This window comes from Corvus hawaiiensis, chromosome 25 (assembly GCF_020740725.1).
Source record: "Corvus hawaiiensis isolate bCorHaw1 chromosome 25, bCorHaw1.pri.cur, whole genome shotgun sequence".
In the NCBI taxonomy this organism is placed as follows: Eukaryota; Metazoa; Chordata; class Aves; order Passeriformes; family Corvidae; genus Corvus; species Corvus hawaiiensis.
Window position 1 is genome coordinate 4,651,548 of NC_063237.1, and position 19,772 is coordinate 4,671,319.

Genomic DNA, 19,772 nt, shown 5'->3' on the forward strand with positions numbered 1-19,772 from the left:
CATTGTCCAAACACTCCTGGAGCTCTGGCAGCCTCGGGGCCATGCCCATTCCTAGTACAGGACTCACCTCTGGGAACAACAGCCCCAAACTGGGAGATTTCCCACGTATTTCACGGGCAGGGAGCCCTTGGAGCACAGCTTTCACTGGCCTGCACAGGGTCTGAATCCATGTGGGATGAACCCCTCCTGAATTCCCCAGCTCAGCACAGAGGTGTCTCCTCCTGCTCTGACTGCTGAACACCAGCCCCTCTGCAGCAGTCGCCTCTCAGATCGAGTCATCACTCACAAACATTGCCTAATTTTTCTTCCCTCTTGGATTTCTCAGCCAGAGATTAGTGACAGATTAACTTTAATTTTAACAGCCCTCGCTGTTCTCCAATTTGTCCCTCCCCTGCTGGCATGTGCTGAGACTAATTGCCTCTTCTTCTGACAGTGCTGTGGGGTTGACCTTGCCTTTAAAAGCACCAAGGCCATGCAATCCCACGTGCAGGGGCACTTCCCCCCATCCTGGCGGGTGCCAGCTCACCACTGTGCCCCTCACACAGCGACAAAGCTCCTCACGCTGCTGTTTCTGCAGTGTCGGAGGGTGCCTGGGCTCCTCACATCCCCCTTGTGCAAGATGGATGTCAAGGTGATTTTAATCATCTCTATCTACATATAAAGAGCCTCTGGAAAAGAGCAAACATATCCATTTGCAAAGTTTTTTAGATAACAATCAAATGCTCCACACGGACATGGATGAGACCATCCTGTTGTTAAGGCTCTGGACAAGGACTTCAGGGTTTTTAGGACTCAGGGTTTTTAAGAAGTGGATGTGATTGGTCTGTATAAATACTGCAGGTGGAGGAGGTCTGTAGCAAAGAGGTAGAACAGCTTTTTGAAGCTGAAACGATGGCACTGGAACAAAAATAAATACACACAAACCAGCCAGAAATAAACAGGTTGAAAAACCAGAGAAGTGGTTCCTAATGATCAGAGGAGCTGGAGTGATACCTGTCCTAGAGGAGCAACGAGGGCAGCACAAGCACCTGGCTGCAAGCTGGAGCTCAACACCTTTGTGAGAAGGATTATGTGACCTGGTGACAGGTGACAGCCCAGGGCCTGATGGAGAAAGCTCCCTCCACGTCCTCAGAGATGTGCAACTCCCACGGCATCATCTCAGCACCTCCCAGCGTCTCCCTGTGCCCTAAGGAGATCCTGGAACACCCACAGGCATCTCGAGGCAGGTCTGCCTCGTTCATCCTTGTGAAGGCAGGGAGCAAACACAAACTGTGAAACTGGGAGCATGAATCAGCCCAAAAAGCCTCGAGCCTGCAAGGAGCAGGGAAATGCCACTGCTGCTGCCACTGCTCCATCCCCACGGGCAGATGAGGGGCCTCCATTCAGCTGCTCTCACAAAGGTGTTATTTGGGTTGGTGGCACAGGAAGATTTCTCATCTCCAAAGAAAATCCCCACGTGGGGCATTCCTGGCTCGCTCCTTCCACCCTCTGTGCAGAGGCTTTGAGGCTCCTCGTGGTGCGAGGTGATGAAAGACCACTCAAAGTAATGATTTTCATGAAACCTTCTGCTTATTTTTCTGGAGGCACAGGGATGACAGGGCAAGACTTCGCCACAAGCTTCAGAGGCACCACAGGAATTTACCATCCCCATTCTCAGCTTCAAATTAAGGTAAAGGCAGCTCTGAATCCAGCTCTTGGAACAGGCAGACAACAACAGGCACCTTCTGGGCTCTGATTACAAGTGCTGTCCTACAGCTTGCATTCATCATCTCCTCCTCTCCGTGTCCCCAAGAAAAGGAAGGAGTGCATAATGCAATCAAGGTACCCTAAGGAGAGGGAATCTGGGAGTGACTGGGGAGGGGAAAAAGGGAATCAAACAAACAAACAAAGGAAATCCCTCTGAGGACACAGCCCAGGGCTGCCACGGGGTTGGATTCCTGAGTGACAGCACTGATGCCAGCACGGAAAGGAGGCAACAGTTCCTCCACTGAAATTAGCACTGAAAGCATCAACTGTTAAACCAAAGAACCACACACACCTCACCCCTGAGGCCACCAGCATCCCCCAGATGTCCCCTCCTCCCCAAATCTCTGCTCGGGACCACACAACTGACACCTGGCACAGCCCAGGCAGGGCTGTGGTGGCACGCACGGAGTTTGTCAGATCCTGGGGGCAAAAGTCATCGAGCTCTTGGCAGAACCTGTCCCTGAGCTGTCCGTGGGGGTAGCAGCTGAAGAGGAACCAGTCCCACCGAGGCTGATTAGCTGCTGCTAAATGAAAAAGGTTTGATGTGGCGGGGACTGCGGAGGGTCCCAGAGCTATCGGCGGGGAACTCATCTGTATCTCATCAACATCCCAATTAACAGCCCCAGCACTTCACTGCTCTGTCTCAGGACACCAGCAGGGCCTGTGGTTAAGTGGAGACGATCGGCCTCACTTAGGATGGGGAGAGCTGGGCTCAGGGTCTGCAGCTTCCTCCTTCCCTTCCCTAAATCACAGCCCCTCCTCGCTCCCTTCCCCCGTGCAGCTCCCAAACCTCAGCTGGTGATTTACAGCAAATCACCCTGCTGGAACTCCGCAGTGGTTTTTAGAGGGGCAAAGAAAAGGGGGGAAAAAAAAAATAAAAAGGATGACATTTACCAAACCCAGCCCTTGTCAGATCTATAGATCACCAGCACATTAATGAGCTTGTGCTTTATGGAGCATCCTGCGAGCAGAGAGAGCAGCTCTCATATGGCTGTGGAAAAAATTCCTCTGGTTAAGCTAAATCAGGAAAGGACGTGTTTGGTGCGTTACATAAACGTATTAAAAATTGGATGTCAAAAAGCCCTGCCTCTCCCTGCCCAAAAGCAGCAGCAAGTTAGAGAATCTAAGTGGCTCTAATTTGCTTGCTGGCTGGATCAGCCTCAAAATTCGGTGAACTCTCCATCAAAGCTGATGAGCTGGAAGCCCCTGTGGCTCCACTGGATGGAAGGAGAGAAAGGAGGAGATGGAAAGAGAGGAAGAGAGGAATGGGCAGAGTTAAAATGAGCTTGGTTAAAACCAAGCAGGGAATAGAAGTGTTTCAAACAAATCAGTTCATACAACCCTCGGGAGCAAGATTGTCTCCAGGATGTGAATGTCTGTTCTTTACCCTGTTCCTTTAATTAAAATATTTCTAATGATTTATTTAGTCCTTTTCATTAAAAGAAGCTAGGCTGGCAACAAGAAAATAACCATTTATGGCACAGCAGGGCTGCCTTTGGCTTCCCTTAGCAGGAATGTGGAGGGGAGGCAGGTTGGGCAGGAGCCTGATGGGTCTCACAGCTCTCTGGGGATGCCCTTCCCAGTCAAACACATCTCAACAAACTCCTTCAGGCTGGGAGGGGCCCTGACACCCCTCTGGGCACTGCTGTGGGTCAGGAAAAATCTCTGAGAAAGGGAGAGAAGGCGGAAAAGCTGTCACAGGAGCAGTTTTATATAAATCAGCTCATTCCTGGAGGGTTTGTGACAGGACAGGGCTTGCAGCCACCCCCAAGGCACTGCCCTGTCCTTCCAGCACTTTTTCCCTGTGGCTGGAAGTGCTCCATCCCCAGTGCACCCCGACGGGGAATTTGGAAGGCTTAATCCCAGCACAGCTTTCCTGGGCATCTCACAGACACAAAGCTCCTTATTTACCGAGCTGTTACAACAGGTCAGGAAAGGTTTTCTCCTGTCACACCAGGTTTGTGGGGAAGAGAAGAGGCTTTAGTCTCAGGGCAGATCAGGCTGCAGTCACAGCTCCCTGCGGAGCTCTGGGGGAAGCTCTGCTCCAAGAGGACCTGGGCGTTTAACGTGAAGTCCCTGCCACATCCAAACACATCAAACCAAAGCTGTCTCGGGGAGCTTTGCAGCATTTCCTTCCCGAATCCAGCTGAATGCGTGCTCCTGTTAATGCAGATGGGCTTGGATCTGTCACTTCTGTTCAGAGGGTGATGGGCTGGGGAAAGGATTAAAAGGGCATTGATGCTGTGAGAGATCTCACTGTGGGGAAAATGCCATCCTGATCGCCCCTGCTCGCTCAGAGAAAGGCACCATCAAAGCCAAGCTGTCACTTGACAGGTAAGAACTGGCAGGTAACATCCTTGCCAAGGCTGAAATTCACTGCTGCCAGGCCAGGGGAGGGTTCCTGGTGCCAAAATGCTCTGTTGGTGAGGGCAGGATACAATAGCTTTTGTTCTCTGCCAGCATCTAGAAGTGGCAATCTCTGAGAAAAGGGCAGCAGTGGAGCTGTCAGCAGGGAAACAAGACTGACGAAACCACTTGTTTTCTGGGATTTCTATTTTTTTTTGCCTGAATGAGGTTTGGATTTACCAGCAAATTCCTTGGATTGGTGTCATGTAATCACACCAGTCTGATACCTGTGGTCCCACACAGTTATCCTTAACTTCAGCTCAAACCAGAAAATATGGCTCGGGCAGAAAGTGTGAGATGAGGAAATACCACTCGAATTAATGATTTTAATGAAATCTGCTCGGTGTTCTGTGGGCAGAGGAAAGCTGTGAGGAACCTACGAGCACTGAGACAAACGTAAATGAGAGTGTGAGCTGAGCAACCCTGTTGGAGAGGAACCATCAACCAAGAGTGAAATGAGCTTGAACTTCCCCACACAGGGGAGAGATGGTGGGGAGCTCCTGACATGGGATTGTCCCATTCGCTTTACCTCCCAGAAACAGTTTGAAAAGGTTCACAGTACCCCCTTTTTTCCCCATTTCATGGAAAATCTTCCCATTTTTCCCCATTCCAAATAATTTTGAGCAAATGCAGCCACAAGCTTTAGAACAAAAGGGTTGTGAGCGTGAGCTTGCAGCTGGCACAGACTCCCCGCCCTGAATTAGCAGCTGTGACAGGCCAGAGATTGGCTCTGGCATCACCCCCTCCAGGGCCTGATAGATCAAGACAAATCTAAATGATCCTGAGGCGCGTTCCTGATGAAGTCAAAGGCGCCGGGCTGGGGCTCAGCCGGAGCTACGGTGACACCCCGAGCACCTCACAGTGCAAACCATGGGGATCCACGGCCCCTTTTTGCCCCCAGAGGGTCACCCTGAGCCAAGGACACCCAGGACACGCTCCCAGCCCTCCCTGGCTCTGCCTCACCTGCCGGAAGCCGCCGCGTGTGTGCTGCAGGATTTTCAGGGCGTAGTTGGAGCGTTGGCCTTTGCTGTTGAATTCGATGTGGCCGGTGAGACCTTCCAATTCTACCTGTCCAAGAGAGACTCAGTTACAGCGCCCAGCGAGGCTGCCCCACCCCAGAGCCCCCCTCCAGAGACAGGAGGGGTGGTCCCACACACACCCCACACTCCCAGCAGGAACAATGCTCTTGTCTCAATCCTAATTATTTTTGGAGTCTGGATAGAGGAGAAAAGACACGGAGAGGAGCAGGGAATCAGCAGCAAGAGGTGCAGGACTCCCCAGATTTCCTTGCTTTGGAAAAAGCAGCTCCACATCCCCTCGTTGCCTCCCTCCATCCCAAGGCCAAGACCACTGGGTGTCCAAGCAGCAGAGTTATGGGGAGCTGGAGGATTTTGCTGTCCCTAGCAAAGGTGAGATTTAAAACAATGGGCCAAAGTGGTACAAGGCTCAGCTGAGCTTTCCTTTGCGGGGAAAAAACCCCCTCATAAATAAAAAACCCCTTATAAAATTTCCTTGTCTCAGCTGCACCCAAACAGACTCAGAAACCTCCTGCTGCATGCTCACCTCAGCTCTGAGGAGCCACAAACTCTGACTCTGCCACAGGGATGGAATTTCAGAGTGTTCTTGTGCCAGTTTGGTCCCAGAAATGACAACTTTGAGTTCAAAGGAGCCCAGACCCATAGGGGAACTCGCATCTTGCCCTTGAGCTCTGAGCAATTGTACTGCGTGATCTCATATCAGCTCAAGTCAGAGCTCAAATCACTTCAAAACATTCAGACTTTAAAAAAAAACCAATTGAATTCCAGCTTTTCTGCAGCAAAGCCTGAAAAAGGGAGAGTTTCATGTCGTTCCAAGGCCGGTGACAACCCAAACCCCCAGATCTCTCTTTTCACTGCCTTCAAAAGCCAGCTGGCAGCGAGGAGCAGCCCTCAGCCCCTCTCACCATTCTCAGGTAGTTCATGAGGCTGGTGCCGTGCTGCCAGATCTGTGCCGAGCCGCAGGACAGGGGCTTGACGCCGATCTCCTGGCTGCGGTTGAGCTCCTGCACCGCCGTCACCACGGCGTACACGGCGTCAAACAGCAGCGCCGAGGACAGCTGGGGGGGAAAGGCAGGGAAAAGTCAGCTGGAGGGACAAAAATCCACCTTCCTGCTGCACCTTGGAGCTGGAGAGTGCTCTGTGCACAGCCTGGGATCAGCTGGGGTAGCTGTTGCGTGCTTGTTTCATCCGTCACCGTCATCTCTCTGTCTCTGTTTGTCCTTGCTCCTTCCCAATCTTTTCAGTTTCTGCAGTTTTCCTTTCCTAATCAAAGGAGGTTTTTTTGAGCATTTTGGGGGCCCTGATCAAATCTGCTGGCCAGGGGGAATGCTCCTGAGAGAACCAGGAATTGCCAGGGGGAATTGCTCCTGAGATCCTGCGCCTGCTCCCACAGAAGGGAAGACGGTGCTGCTTCAGCCATCACGGGTGGCCTTGTCCAACCCCTTCTCTAACAGGCAGACCCACAAAAAATGAAGTTTTGCTTGATCTGCTTGTCAAGCAGCCAAACCCTGCCTTTCAGACCCCACAGACATCACTCATCCCTCCTACAACCTCCAGCTCCCTGCTGGAACAGCACTGCTGAGGGAACGTCCAGAGTGACAGAGCTCACCCCCTCTCCTTCTCACCTTGGCTTTGGTTGCCTTTCCCAGGTTTCTCTTTGTCCATCCAGCCTCACAAACCCCGTTTCTCGCCCGTGCACAACAGTTTCCATGGCTTTGGGCTCGTTACCAATCAGCCATTTCCTCCCTCGTGCTCACTGTTGCGAGTGAGATTTCACTTTTAATTACTGTCACCTCCTGACTCTGCTGGAATTAAGCCGTTGCAGCTCATTACTATCAAGGCTGCATTTTCCTCATGGATACTTCCAGGAGCATCCTCTTCCCATCCCAGCTCCTGGCAGAGGGTTCAGTCTCCTTCCTGGGGCTGCTTTCCCCACCTTACCCTGGCTGTGGCTTCCAGCCCTGCAGTGGCATCTGCATCCTCTCCTCCTCTCAGAGCCTGACCAGCGGCCCTGCAGGGACAACCTCACCCAGTTCAGTGATCCCAGAAAAATCTTTGGCTTCCACTCTGTTCCTAATTTGGACTCAACCCTGCTTGATTTTACTCAGACCACTGGTGAGACCTCACTGACCACACTGGTGTGGGATCAGGCACTCAGAAAGCAGCACAAAACCCTCAAAACCTACAAGCTATCCTAAATTAAAGGCAGGATTCCAGCCCAATGCCATCAAAACCTCGAACACCAGCTCTGACAGCACCGGTAACCTCTCACTCCTCCAACCTGCTAAGGCTGACCTAAACATTCCCCTCCTGGAAAGCCTTTTCCAGAGATTCTTAAAGGAGCTGATAAATCCTTCTCCTCATCTTTATTTTTTCCTTCAATACAAATTCTTTCCCTAACAGAGCTTCTCCAGCCTCTCCTGTCCTCAGCCCCTGTTCCATGAAGCTCTTTCCATACACTTAATTTTAATTACGAACTTAATCCCGTCCAGGTTACAGGATGGCACACCCAATCAGCAATTCTTTCCCAAATCAGGAACTGTGTTAACATCAGCCGGACAAATGAAACTGTTATGAGACCAAACACAACCCCACGACCCAAAGTTTCACCCATTTCCTACCAAATCAGAATATTGGCCCAGCATTTTTAATTGTCTCCTGCTGGGTTTCCATTTCCATTTCCCCTGAGCAGTTAATCCCTTATTAGCTGGTGAGCGAGAGACTTGTAGATCTCAGTGAAGCATTTGACATTATTGATTGGAATGTTTTACTCCTGAACTCTGGAAAATTCATTAGGATTTCTGCCAGCACCCTTTATGATTTCAAGCAATTTAAGTATTGGGGAGGGTGTGGAGATGCACAGGATCAAGTCCTCATGGCATGGAATAGGAATCCCTTCCCTGCAGCCTGACTTTGCATGGAACAGGTGTGAACCACAAAGTTTTGAGGTCACAACTTTCAACAGAGGAGCGAAAAAAAAACCCTTTGGAACATCCTCCAGGCAGATCCAGCCAGAGGGATCAGTCACTGCCCTCAACTTTCCCCATGTCACCTATAAAAACCTCTCACTACTTTTATATTCTCGTTTTAAACCACAGCTTTGTCCCTCTGTCAAAAAAAAGCCAATTTGCCTGCTAACAAATTGATCCTCTCCCTCTCCTGCAGCGTCTGATTTGTGCAGAGCCCTGTTGGTTTTGTGCCCCTCTGCAGTATCAGAGCTCCAGGGAAAATCCAGGGGGTTTGGGGGACTTCCCTCAATCCCCAAAGCCAAATTCTTGACAATCCTTGACACTGAAACACGAACAGGCTTGGCTGCTCTGGGTTTTGCCACATGGGGCTTTTTTCTCTCCCTAAAACATTATCAGCTGTGTCTTTGCCCCCAAACCCAACACGGGGAATTAAAACCATTAAAACCCTGTGAAATAGACTTTGCAATCTGGATTTTATTCAATGACATAAACACTTAATTACAAACATCTGTTTTAGCCCAAATTCTAATTACCAAATCTAGCCATCTGTAATTTGAATGATTTTCTCTGATTTCCTTTCTTTGCAATGTGATTAATGAGAACGGCATTAGAGCAGGCAGCTCCCTCCTCCTTTGTCAGATGCTTCCTCAGCTCCAGCAAGAAGGCCCTGGGATTTCTGCAGCTCACAGGAAACCTCCCTCCTGTCACTTCCAGCTGTTGAGCTTCCTTTTCTCCCTTCAGGATGAGTTATCCCATGGGATAACTCCTTCCCAGGGCTACGAGGGGAAGTCCTAACACAGAGGGACACTCCTTGCCGGATTTCCAACAGCAGAGGCAGAAAGGTCCTGGATTCAGCTCACAGACAAAAGAAACTCTGCCTGGGAATATGTCACCTCTGCTCTGTAACTTGCCCACCCTCAAATCCTTTTCCCACCACCTGGGGCGTGGCATTTTAAAGAATTCCAGTCCCTCCAGGCATCACCCTCCCACCTGCAGGTTTTGCTGGATGCTCAAGACAACGTGGGCTATGAACCTGCAGTGAGAATTTTCATTTCCCTGTCGCACCTGCTGCCGGTTCCTGCTGGCTCCTGTTTGCACTACCAGGAGGAAATTTGTTTTTAATGCCTCCCAACAGCCCCTGCAATCCAAAAAGGAATCTTCCTGGTACAAATCCATGGAGACTGAGCAGGGCAAGCTGATTGCAGCTGCCTCTGGGTGGGAGGGAGCGCAGGATGGTCCCAGGCACGTGAGCTCAAGTCAAGCCAAAGGATGAGGACACAAAGGGCAAAAATCTCCTTATTTTGCCTCTTAAGGATCCCTTCGTGGCGACAATGAGGAGGTTTCCAGCAGCTCAGCTCGTCAAAGGGGCTCTGAGTTCATTGAAATCCACGCAAAGGGTTCAGCTGATGATATTTTCCTCTCTTTCCCCTCCCCCAGCTGCAGCTCCCTGCACCTCTGCTGTGGCAAATCTGCTTTGCAAACTCTCCCAGTTGTGGAGAATCCCTGGGGAATCCTCCAGTGCTGATGTGCATGCTCCCCAGGGAGATGCTGGAGCAGGAGCACAGCTCAGCCCCTCGGCATCTGCCTGAGCCAGCCCCTCCTGTGCCATCTGCAGCCACAATCCCTTCTCCATGAGCCATTTTCCTGGAGTTTAAACACAGGGACAAACTCCCTGAGGGAAACACCAAACCAGAGCTGCATCACCCCCTGCACTCACAGAGAAATACAATCCAAATTAAGATTAGGTTTGAACTTAAAGCTGCCCCCAGTCCAGGACAGAGAAGCTCTGCTCGCCAAGGTCCTTTGGGCAGTTCTGACTTTCAGGATCTCCTTGGTATTTTCCACATTGGGAGGCTCCCCTGTAAATCACAGATTGACACCCCAAGTCCTCTCCTACCTACTTAATAAAAATGCTCTGCCCTGGCTCATCCTTCCCATTCCTGGACCAGCATCTCCCCACAAAATCCAATCCAAGGTACAACGGCAGCCTGGCGATGTCCCTGAGCTCTTTAGCACAAGGTTAAATAGGATTAAGTAATTAAATTATTTAATAATTTAAACATTTTTTTAAAAAATTATTTAAAGACCAGAGTTTCTACCCCTGCATTGCTCAGGACTATCCTGAAGCTCTTCCCACAAGGTTTTCCCGATGGTCTGTCACAGCTCCCAGCTCAGGGAGGTTCTGGGGGATGGGAATGGACTTCACTCACTGCTGGCCCAGTAAAAGGAGCGTGGTCGCAGTTCTCCTGCCAGGACTGGTTGAGGCTCTGCACGAACTCTTGGAAGAAGGCGTGAGACTGGTTGAAAATGGAGAATCCCAGGATGTTGACTCGGTCGTCCAGCAGGCTGTCCAGGCGCTGGAGGGAAAACTCCTACAGCAGCCCAAAACATAAAACGGGATTAGAGGGGGAAACAGGCCCTGAAAGCTTCAAACCCACTCAGTGCCCTCGAAGGGAATGGGACCATGGAACTGTGAGACCCTGGATGTGAAACCCACCCAGGTGTTGAAGGGAGAGCCTGGGGTTTAACCAGGATTTGACTCAGGTGCTGCTCATCTCAGGCTTTTGACAAAGATGTCAACTAAGTTCAGTACATCACTGGCCAAATCCCACAAAAAAACCCCCAAACCCTCCAAAGAGGGTGTCACTCACCTGCTGAGTGAAGCTGCTCTATCACCACATCCAGTCTGGGGACACCAAGTTTCAACTGTTAAATTAAATCAGTTCTTTCCCACAGGGGCAGGAACCAAATTCTGCCTAACCCTAAAAAAACCCAATCGTGCCCTGCTCCTTTGTGCTGCCAGGTACCAGGAGGAGATGCCACCCTAATGCCCTGGGGAGGGTGGGAAGGTGCCTCGACTGTGGGTTTTGGAGCTGGGAGCCTCCTCTTGCATTTCTGCAGGTGGTTAAGAACTATAAAAACGACTACATGAAAAAAATTAAAGCAAAAAGGGAGGGCTCTGTTTTGCTCCTCACATCCATAGAAGCAGCTACACGACAAAGCCTGGAGAAGAGTCCAGCCTTCCTTGTCCTATTAGCCAGGAATAAATGCCCCTTCCTCACTAATTTCTCTTCTGCTAATTGCTGAAGTGGAGTGAGAAGGTGGGAGTGATGGTTCCAGCAACTGCTGGATGCCCATCACGGATACAGCCGGCCCTGGGCTCCGTGGGCGATGAGATTCCAGCAAGTCGAGCCATTTTTTATCTTTGCTGGGCACGCAGGAGCAATTCCTGTAAATCTCCCAAACATGGGACTTACAAGACTATTCCAGCCCAGCCAGCTCCCACGGGAAGGTGATCAAGCCCAGGATGAAGCGCATTTTGGACACGGTGCCACGTTAACGTTGGGTAACGTGAAATTGCCTGTGAACTATTGATTCATTTGAATGATATTATCCCCCTGCCTCGCTGACAGGTGATCCATTCACCCACGGCATCCTGTCAGCCCAACAACGAGGGCAGATGGCTAATGAGGAGCTGGGCCTGAGGAGATGCCGGCTCCAGGCACGGCAGCAGGAGGGATGTTAAACCCCTGTAAAATCCTCTCTCCCCGCAGCCAGAGCCCTGAGGCAAATTGTGCAGGGCACCAGGCAAACAGCTGCCCCACTGCCCTCTTGGCTTCGGGATATCCAGGAGGAAAATGAGATGTTTTGTACTGGAACATGCACAAAATCCAAGGCTTCCTTCTCGTGCCAGCCCACCCCAGCCTCAGGGAAGCTGAAATTAGTGTGTTTGTTTATTTATTTATTGTGCCTGTTCTCCCCTGAAAACACTTCCAAGCTTTTGAAGTTGAAGGTTTTGTTACGCTCTGATCTTTAAATTAGCAATTACTGGGTGAGGGAATGAAGTGGTCTCACTTCATGAGGGGAAGCTGAGGCAGGGGTGAGATTCACCCCAGCCAGGCACAGCCACAGGGCTCAACCCACAGGTCCTGCCTGCCCTGACTGGCTGAGTGCCACGGTCAGAACCAGCCCCTGAAGGGACCTTTTCCCACTTTCCCTGGGCAAATTCCACACTGCTGCCCCGAGGCAGCTGCCAGGACTCTCTGCCTGCAAAACAACCATGGCCAGACCCCGACAGGCTCCCCCCAGAGCCAAGAACTTGCTCTGGTTCAAACGTTACCAGCAGCTTTGCCCAGCTCCCATCACCCCTGGCTACTTTGTGCAAGCTTTGGTCTTTTCCTACAGCCAACCCTGTCCATATCCATCTTTTCCCAGGCAAGCCTCCAGCTGCAGAAAACCCCATTTCTGTGGCTGTCACGTCCATAAAGCATCACCTCTGTGACACACAGGGGTGGCATGGCCTGTACCCGACCCCTTCCACCCACTGCTCCCTGTCCCTTCCCTCTGCTCCAGCTCCAATCTTTGGCCATTAAATGTCTTTCCATCAGATGAGCACAAAGGCAGCCAGCAGAGCGGGGTCAGGAGGAAATGAGCCGTGAGCTGCCTATGCAATGAGATGGAGATGAACCACCCTAGGGGACACGCTTCGTTTGCAGGGGGTAAGAGAGATTTGGTAGGGTCAGGCTTTGCTGCAGAGGGCAGAGGGGTGAGAGAATCCCGATACTCCTGGAGCTGCCAGCTCAGCTTCTGTCCCTATTTGTTGGGGTTTTTTTCCCTTTTTACACACTCATTCACCACGCTTGACATTTCCAAACCCACGTTTTGCAAACAAAACCTCATTTGCTATTCGAGACCTGCACCTCTCAGCTGATTTCCCACCCGTCCTGCCTTCCTTCCATGCTGCAAGAGGCAAACACAGGCAGGACAAGGGGTGGAAAACCCCTGATCTTAGGGGTGTTTTCAGCTGGAGAGCCAACGATTTCTCCTTGAGGCATAGTGAAGTTGATTCCTACACAAAACAGTTTCCCAGCTGCCTTTTTCTCCTCCTGGAGTTACTCTCCCTCATTCCCAGTGCCGGATGGTGCTTTTACAGGATAGAAGATTCCCAATGCAATAACAGCAAAGAGCCATTAGGAAAATAACTCTCACATCCTGTTTAAAAGGGGACTCCAAGCCTCCTCCACCTGTGCAAACACAGCTTTGTAACCACAGGCTTTCAGAAAATGCCATCCAAATGGGTGCAAACAGCAGCTCCCTCATTTCCTCCTATTCTATTGGGGTTTTTTTATTCCTCTCCATACATTGGAGGAATTGCAGTAATTGCCTAAAACTTGGCCCTCAATCTCAGTCCAACCCGAGGCACAAAGAAGACCACCAGGAATCACGCCAAGGTGAATTTCAGGGACACAAATCCTGCCCGCCTGAATTCCTCCCCCTCTTTCCACTCCTCTTTTTTAAAACACCCACCGCATGTCAATATTCTGTTTCAAAAGACCTCGGTAAAAAATTAGGCCTGGAGGATCTGCAGCCAAAATTAATGAACTTTTTTACAGAAGAAAAATCCTCAGGCCTTGCTCCAACCACAGCGAATTCGGCAGCAGCACGAGCAGGCAATTACGGTGTAGATTTTGTGACTGCTACTACAGGGCTGCAACCACTAAACGTGTGCTGTTAAATAACAACACTTAGCAATTCCGTGGCACTCTGTATTTTCCGAGTGCTAGGCACACATTAGGTAATTGAATTCCACGGGGCTCCCTGGGAGACGGCGCTGGAGGAGTTATTAGAGGATGAAGTCACTTCCCGGGTTCCTGCAGCACTCGACCCGCACTCTCACTTTCCAGCAGCACACAAACCCCACGGAATGACCCCAGCATTGAGATCATTGGGAGGACCTGGCTGATAAAAGCCACAGAGCTGAGCTCTGCGGTCCTGAAGCCGTGAGATTGGATTTTCCGGCGTTGCCGGGCATGAGTTATGGTCAGAACTGCAGGATGCAGTCCCCGTTCCATTAGGGACACGAAGCCATCAGGAACAAGCGTGTTACTCAGTGCTTTGCAGGTCTGGATGGAGGATCAGCTGATCCCGACCAGGATTCAGCACCCACAAGCCCTCTCCCACCTCAGCTGGCACCGGGGCTCCTGCAGCACCCCTGAGTTCGGGAGGGAATTGTCCCTCCTGCCCTGCCCGTGCCGCTCTGTGACACCCCGGCAGTGACACTCTGCGCCTCGCACTGGCACTGGGCCAGGGTGCCTCAGCATGGGGGGAATCCTGCCTTGGAGCTGTTATACCTGGAACACAGAGGAGGAAACTGAGGTGCATAGTAAAAACCAAGCGACTGAACACCTGGCAGCATGGCTCGTAGAAACACAGGACCATGGAGTGGTCTGGGTTGGAAGGGACATTAAGCAGCATCTCATTCCACCCTGACGCCTTCCACCATCCCAGGCTGCTCCAAGCCCTGTCCAACCTGGCCTTGGTCACTTCCAGGGATGGGAATTATCTCCACAGCTTCTCTGGGCATCCTGTGCCAGGGCCTCCCCACCCTCACTGGGAAGGATTTCTTCCCAATATCCCGTCTAAATCTACCCTCCTTCACCTTAAACCCATTCCCCCTTGTCCTATCACTCCATGCCCTTGTGAAATCCCTCTCTAGCCCTCTTGTAGGTCATGTTTAGGCACTGAAGGTGCTGTGAGGTCTCCCTAAAGACTTTCTTCTCCAGGCCAAGCCGCCCAGGAGAGATGTGGGTTAAAAACCTGCCTTACAACGCAAAACATCAAAGCCAGCATTCATCTATCCGCATCTCACTAATGAGGCACCATCCCAAATCTGCAGCTAAGCAATCAACTCCTAGGCTAAAGGAAATCCCAGAAATTGTGGCCAGTCCTTCCTTCCCTCATCACTCATCCTACTGCTTCCCAACTCCGGCAAGAAGAGGCTGGAGCACAGAAAGGGCCAGCCCAGCAGGAGATTGTCAGTGTCACAGGAGCCTGCCTGGCAAAAAAAACGATTTTAAAGTGTGGAGCTGCCTTCCCTGCCCCGCCACGCCAGGATGTCCCTCCGGAGAGTGGCTCCTGGTACCTGCTGCCCCTGCAGTGGCCACTCTGCTGCTCAGCACTGCAGCACCTCCTGAGCTCCTTCCAGCAGCATCGATTTTGCCGGTGATCCTGTTCTGCAGCCCGCTGTGTGTGCAGGACCTCGATCCTTATCTCGTTTTTAATAACCCGGAGCGCCCGGGCAGCGGGAGGCAGTGAGTGGTGCCTGCAGGCTGGGGACGAGCCTCAAGAGGGGCTCCTGTCACTGCCAAGGACACCCAGACCTTCCCACACCCCGTCTGACCTCATCCCCAGCCTCTGCAAGGAACAGCATTTGCTCAATTCAGGCAGCACCAAGAGCAAGATGCCTCCCTCCCTCCTCTCTCTCCCTTGCACACACACAGTTCTATCTTCCTCTCCTAATCACTGCAAGGACTTTATTGGATTTTTGGATCTGCTGATTAACAGCCTCCAAAACACCCTCCAACACTCTGCTCAGCAGGAGAAACTCACTGCTGTAATTGCAGCAGAGGCTGCACTCACCTCATCCCCCTCCAGCCCCTCTGACAGCACCAAAAGCTGATTTACACCAGGCCCAGGACACTCTGTGCTGTTCCTTCTCTTTTTTTTATGTGGGATGGGAAAGGAGAACTCTGGGCCAAGGCTTCCATTTCTCTATTAAACCCTTGCTCTGGCAAAACTTCCTTGTCCAGAGAGTTTGGTGCTTAGAAAAGCTCTCCAAACCCAGACTGCAATGTCCATGCTGGGATTTCTTGGCAGCTTTTCTGCAAGAGCCAAACCTGCAGTGCCAACTCAGCACAGCTCTGGTGACTTCACTGCTGACATCACCAATGTGTGCCATTATCGACCATTTTAGGGTTAATAAAGTAGCCCAGAGAAGGTTTTTGGGCAAACTGAACTCCAGGGAGCCTCTTCCCAGCTCATGGAAGGCAGAATGACCACACTTAACCCAAAAGGAGCTTGAGCCTGCAATGGTCAGTTCTTCACCCCCTGACCCAAAGTGACCAATTTTTCCCCCAAATACCACCTCAGTTAGAGGTGGAGAAAACTCTGCCTTTTCCTCTCTGCATCCTGTTGCCCTCAGAGCCGAGCTGCCAAGTCTGTTAATCATTCCAAAGCTCCCCTCAGAACACATTTATTTGTTTACTCAAGTGGACAATATTATGTTAAGTGCTTTCTATGGTTTTCCTGAAAGGCTCCATTTATTTATAAACTATCGACGGAGTCAGTAAGTTTCTAATGGGCCACATGTAAAAATCAATTTCTCTAGGAGGGGAAAAAAGTCATCACAGCAACAATTTGAGTAGGTAATAGGATGGGGTAGATCCACTCAAGGCAACGCTAGTTGGCCATTCAGGTAGGGGAAGAGGAGCTGTGACCTCAGGGAGCTCAGGGAGGATTTAGGGGAACCGCATTTATGTCTATAATTGGATTTTTCTTCCCAAAAAAGCATCAACGTGCCATATGGGTCTTGAATCTCCTCATGCAAGGCCAGCTGTTATTTTGGAGGCTGTTCTTCAAACAAGAACAGCACTTTTAGGAAAATACACTGCCCAAACTTCGACTTCTCTGCAGGGAGCCCAAGACTTGGAGAAAGAGACATCCACAAAGAACAAAGAGGTCAAGTGCTAAATGTTGGGACCTAAAAAAACCCAGCTCTTGGAAAAAAAGAGGTGGGAAGAAGGGCAGAGGGAAAGAGAGAGGTTTGCCCTCACCTCAGAGGGACTAGGGTGTGTCTGAGAGAATGATTTACCCAAAAACTGGGAATCAAGCACAGGAATCTGGTCAGAAAGTAAAGAAGACTCGGGCAGGCAGCAAAAGGCAGGGAGGCCCAGCTCCAGCTTTGTCTAAATCCTCCTTCCCTCATGCTAACTAGAATGAGGAGAAATTGCTTTGGCAGCCTTGCAAAAACCTGATTTGTTTGCCCTGCTACCACATGCCACTGAAAATATGATCCATAAATCCAGGCAACGATCGGGGCTCTCCAGAACACTTCGCATCAGCTGCTGGGAATCAGGAAGGCTGGCTGGGCTGAGAGGGGAGATTTGTCACAGAGAGACTCTGCCTTCCTCACCTGGGCACTGAGAGAGAGGTACCCCTGGCAGCGGAAAGGCCAAACACCACAGCCTGTGCTGGAGCTTACGGCCAAAAAGATTATTTCACCAAAAAAAGGTAATTTCACAGAGCAGGACTGAAAACCTAAGCCCTGGTCAAAGCCTAACGTGTAGTTCCCTGTCCCTCTGCTTGATCTGACATCATTCCCTCCTTCCAAGGGATGTCACCCTGCTGACAAGCTACAGCTGAAACGTGTGACACTGTCTGCGGGATTTGGACACCAATTTCCTCTCCAGTTCCAGTTCCAGGCTGACAATTCAGCTTCGAAGCCCCTGTTCTGTATGAAGACCTCTTTATAAATCACCAAACAAAGAAGAAAAAGCGGGGAAACAACAAAAAAAGAACCAAGCCCAAACTGATTTATCTGGTCTGAGGGAATTGAACACGGCAGCTGTTTTATCAGCAACAACACCTGCACACAATTTTGTCAGGGAAAAAAACTGCACCCCGTGAACAGCCCTGCCTGACTTAAGGCACTGGGAAACCTCCTTTACACCTTTCCCCTTACAGTAATAATTTTAATTGTTTCTATTATTCCCATCTAATGGCCTTGACAAATGTTTTGAAATTCAAACCCAGCCTGAGGTCCGTACGTTATTAAAAGAAAAAACAAAACAAAAAAACAAACAGAGAGGGGAAAAAAAAAAAAAGACAAACCCAACAAGCTACACAAAATTAACAAGCTAAAAGAATTAATTGTAGCATGGGGTTTTGGAGGCATCCAACACCCCTCCTACTCTGTGCTGCTGATTTCAGGGATTTCCAGTGCTGGAAGGAACATTTTCTTCAAGGCACAGCAGTCTGCTTGCAATGGTCTATTTATGCATTATTACTATTATTATTATTATTATTATTATTCATATCAGTGCCCCCTTACACAGCCGTGAGCTCTGTGGAGACCCAGACAGCCCTGCCAGGGAGAGGGGAAGGGATGATGAAGAGCTCTGAGCTCATCCCAGCACCTCTTCAAGGAATTTCATCCCTCCCAAAAGTCCCAGAGCAAGGGAACCATCACCACATGGAGATGCCGGAGAGAAATTTGGGTTGGATGGAGATTTTTCTGCCAGAGGATGGAGGACAGGAGGGCTGCCCCAAATGCAGGTGATGGATGTGGGGAGGACAAAAGCACCAGACCTGAGAGTTCCATTAGGACTCCTGGAAAATTTGCCAGGCTGCTGCTGCCGACACAAAGGGTCCCTGGAGCTGGCTGGAGGAAGCTGATAATGAATTTGCACGCAGGAAAGGAGCCCGTGGATATTTTTCCATCAGGCTGCTCGCCTCAGCTCCCACGGAAATGTGTTGGGGGCTGACGACGGGGTTCCTCCTCATCTGCTCCAGTGCTCTCCTAAAAGCTGGGAGAGCATTGGTGCCACTCCCTGCAGCCACCAGGCTGGGACAGAGGAGCCATCACCCCCAAAAATCCCCTTCCTGTGCCCCAGCACAGAGAATTCCCTCCTCTAACCCTCACAAGAGAGCAGAGCTGCACCACACCACGAGCTGTCGGCTGGGATGTGCTTATTAAATAAAATTAATGCTAAAAGACAGAAACAGAATTCCCCTCTAGAGCTGCAGGGCAGGTGTTTAATTCAGCATTTTATCCTATTTTCTCCTCTTTTTTTCTTTTTTGCCTGAATTATTTTTCCATCTCCAAGCAGCTCAGTGCTCTACAAACTCTCTATTCCCTTTCCTGATGGGTTCTCTCTCCATTTAAGCCATCTTTTTGCTTGCCCCCCCTGACAGTAGTTCACTATGATTTTATCTTTTCTGTTAGGCAGTGATTGCAGAACCTCAGAGGGTTCATTAGGAGCTTGATAATCCCTCCAGATTTATGAGCCTAAATTGCTCACTCCCATCTCCAATCCCCATTTAAATATTACTAATTTCCTTAAACAACTCTTCCATCTGCCCAGGTTTTGTCTGATGTCACCTTTCCACAATGAACCCTGCCAAAAATCCAGTTAGTTCTGCTAAGGGCTGGGCTTTTGGACAAAGTGGTTAAAATAACCTGGGTAAACAGATTAATATCCTGAGAGCGTGAATGGCAACAAAACTCATTTCTTTCTCACCTGCCATAACTGCATTCCACGAGATGAATGGGTTTGAAAGGCAAATTTCACCTCCAGCAAATGCTTAATCACACCTGTGCTCGGGGATGGTGTGGGGGTGGAGGTGGGAGCTTCATTTTTAGAGTTGTTTCTGTTGTCTGAGCAGCATCCCTGAGCAGACTCCGCTGTGCTGGGGATGTGCAGGTGGAAATCCCTCACTGCGTGCCCAGCCCTGCTCTGTGGGACTGTGCCCAGGGTTGGGGAGGGCAGGTGGAAGAGGAACAGCTGTTGGGAGCAGTGGAAATCCTTCCTGGGAGCGGGGAATGGCTGGGTTTGGCAGGGTGGGCAGATCTGGTGGGGATGGCACCGTCCCTCAGTGTCCCTCAGCAGCTCTGCCGGCACAGTGACACCGTGATTTAGGGCATAAACCACAACCCCCGGGCTCCATGCCTGCCTGATCCCCTCAGGAACATCCGTGCCTCTGCCTGTCCTGCCTATTCCAGGGGGATGAACAGGAGCAGTGAAGCTCTTGCTGGGCTGATCTATGGATTGAACAC

At 50.6% G+C, this 19,772-nt stretch overlaps 1 protein-coding gene across 1 annotated transcript in view; it reads right to left on the bottom strand.

Moving 5' to 3' along the window:
* GRIK4 (glutamate ionotropic receptor kainate type subunit 4) overlaps positions 1–19,772 on the bottom strand; it is a 173,126-nt gene that overhangs the window by 28,513 nt on the left and 124,841 nt on the right. The window contains exons 8-10 of the mRNA XM_048328833.1: positions 10,369–10,530; positions 6,095–6,247; positions 5,116–5,220 (exon numbers count right to left, since the gene is read on the bottom strand). Coding sequence (XP_048184790.1) covers positions 5,116–5,220; positions 6,095–6,247; positions 10,369–10,530 — 420 coding nt within the window. The remainder of the gene's footprint in view (positions 1–5,115; positions 5,221–6,094; positions 6,248–10,368; positions 10,531–19,772) is intronic.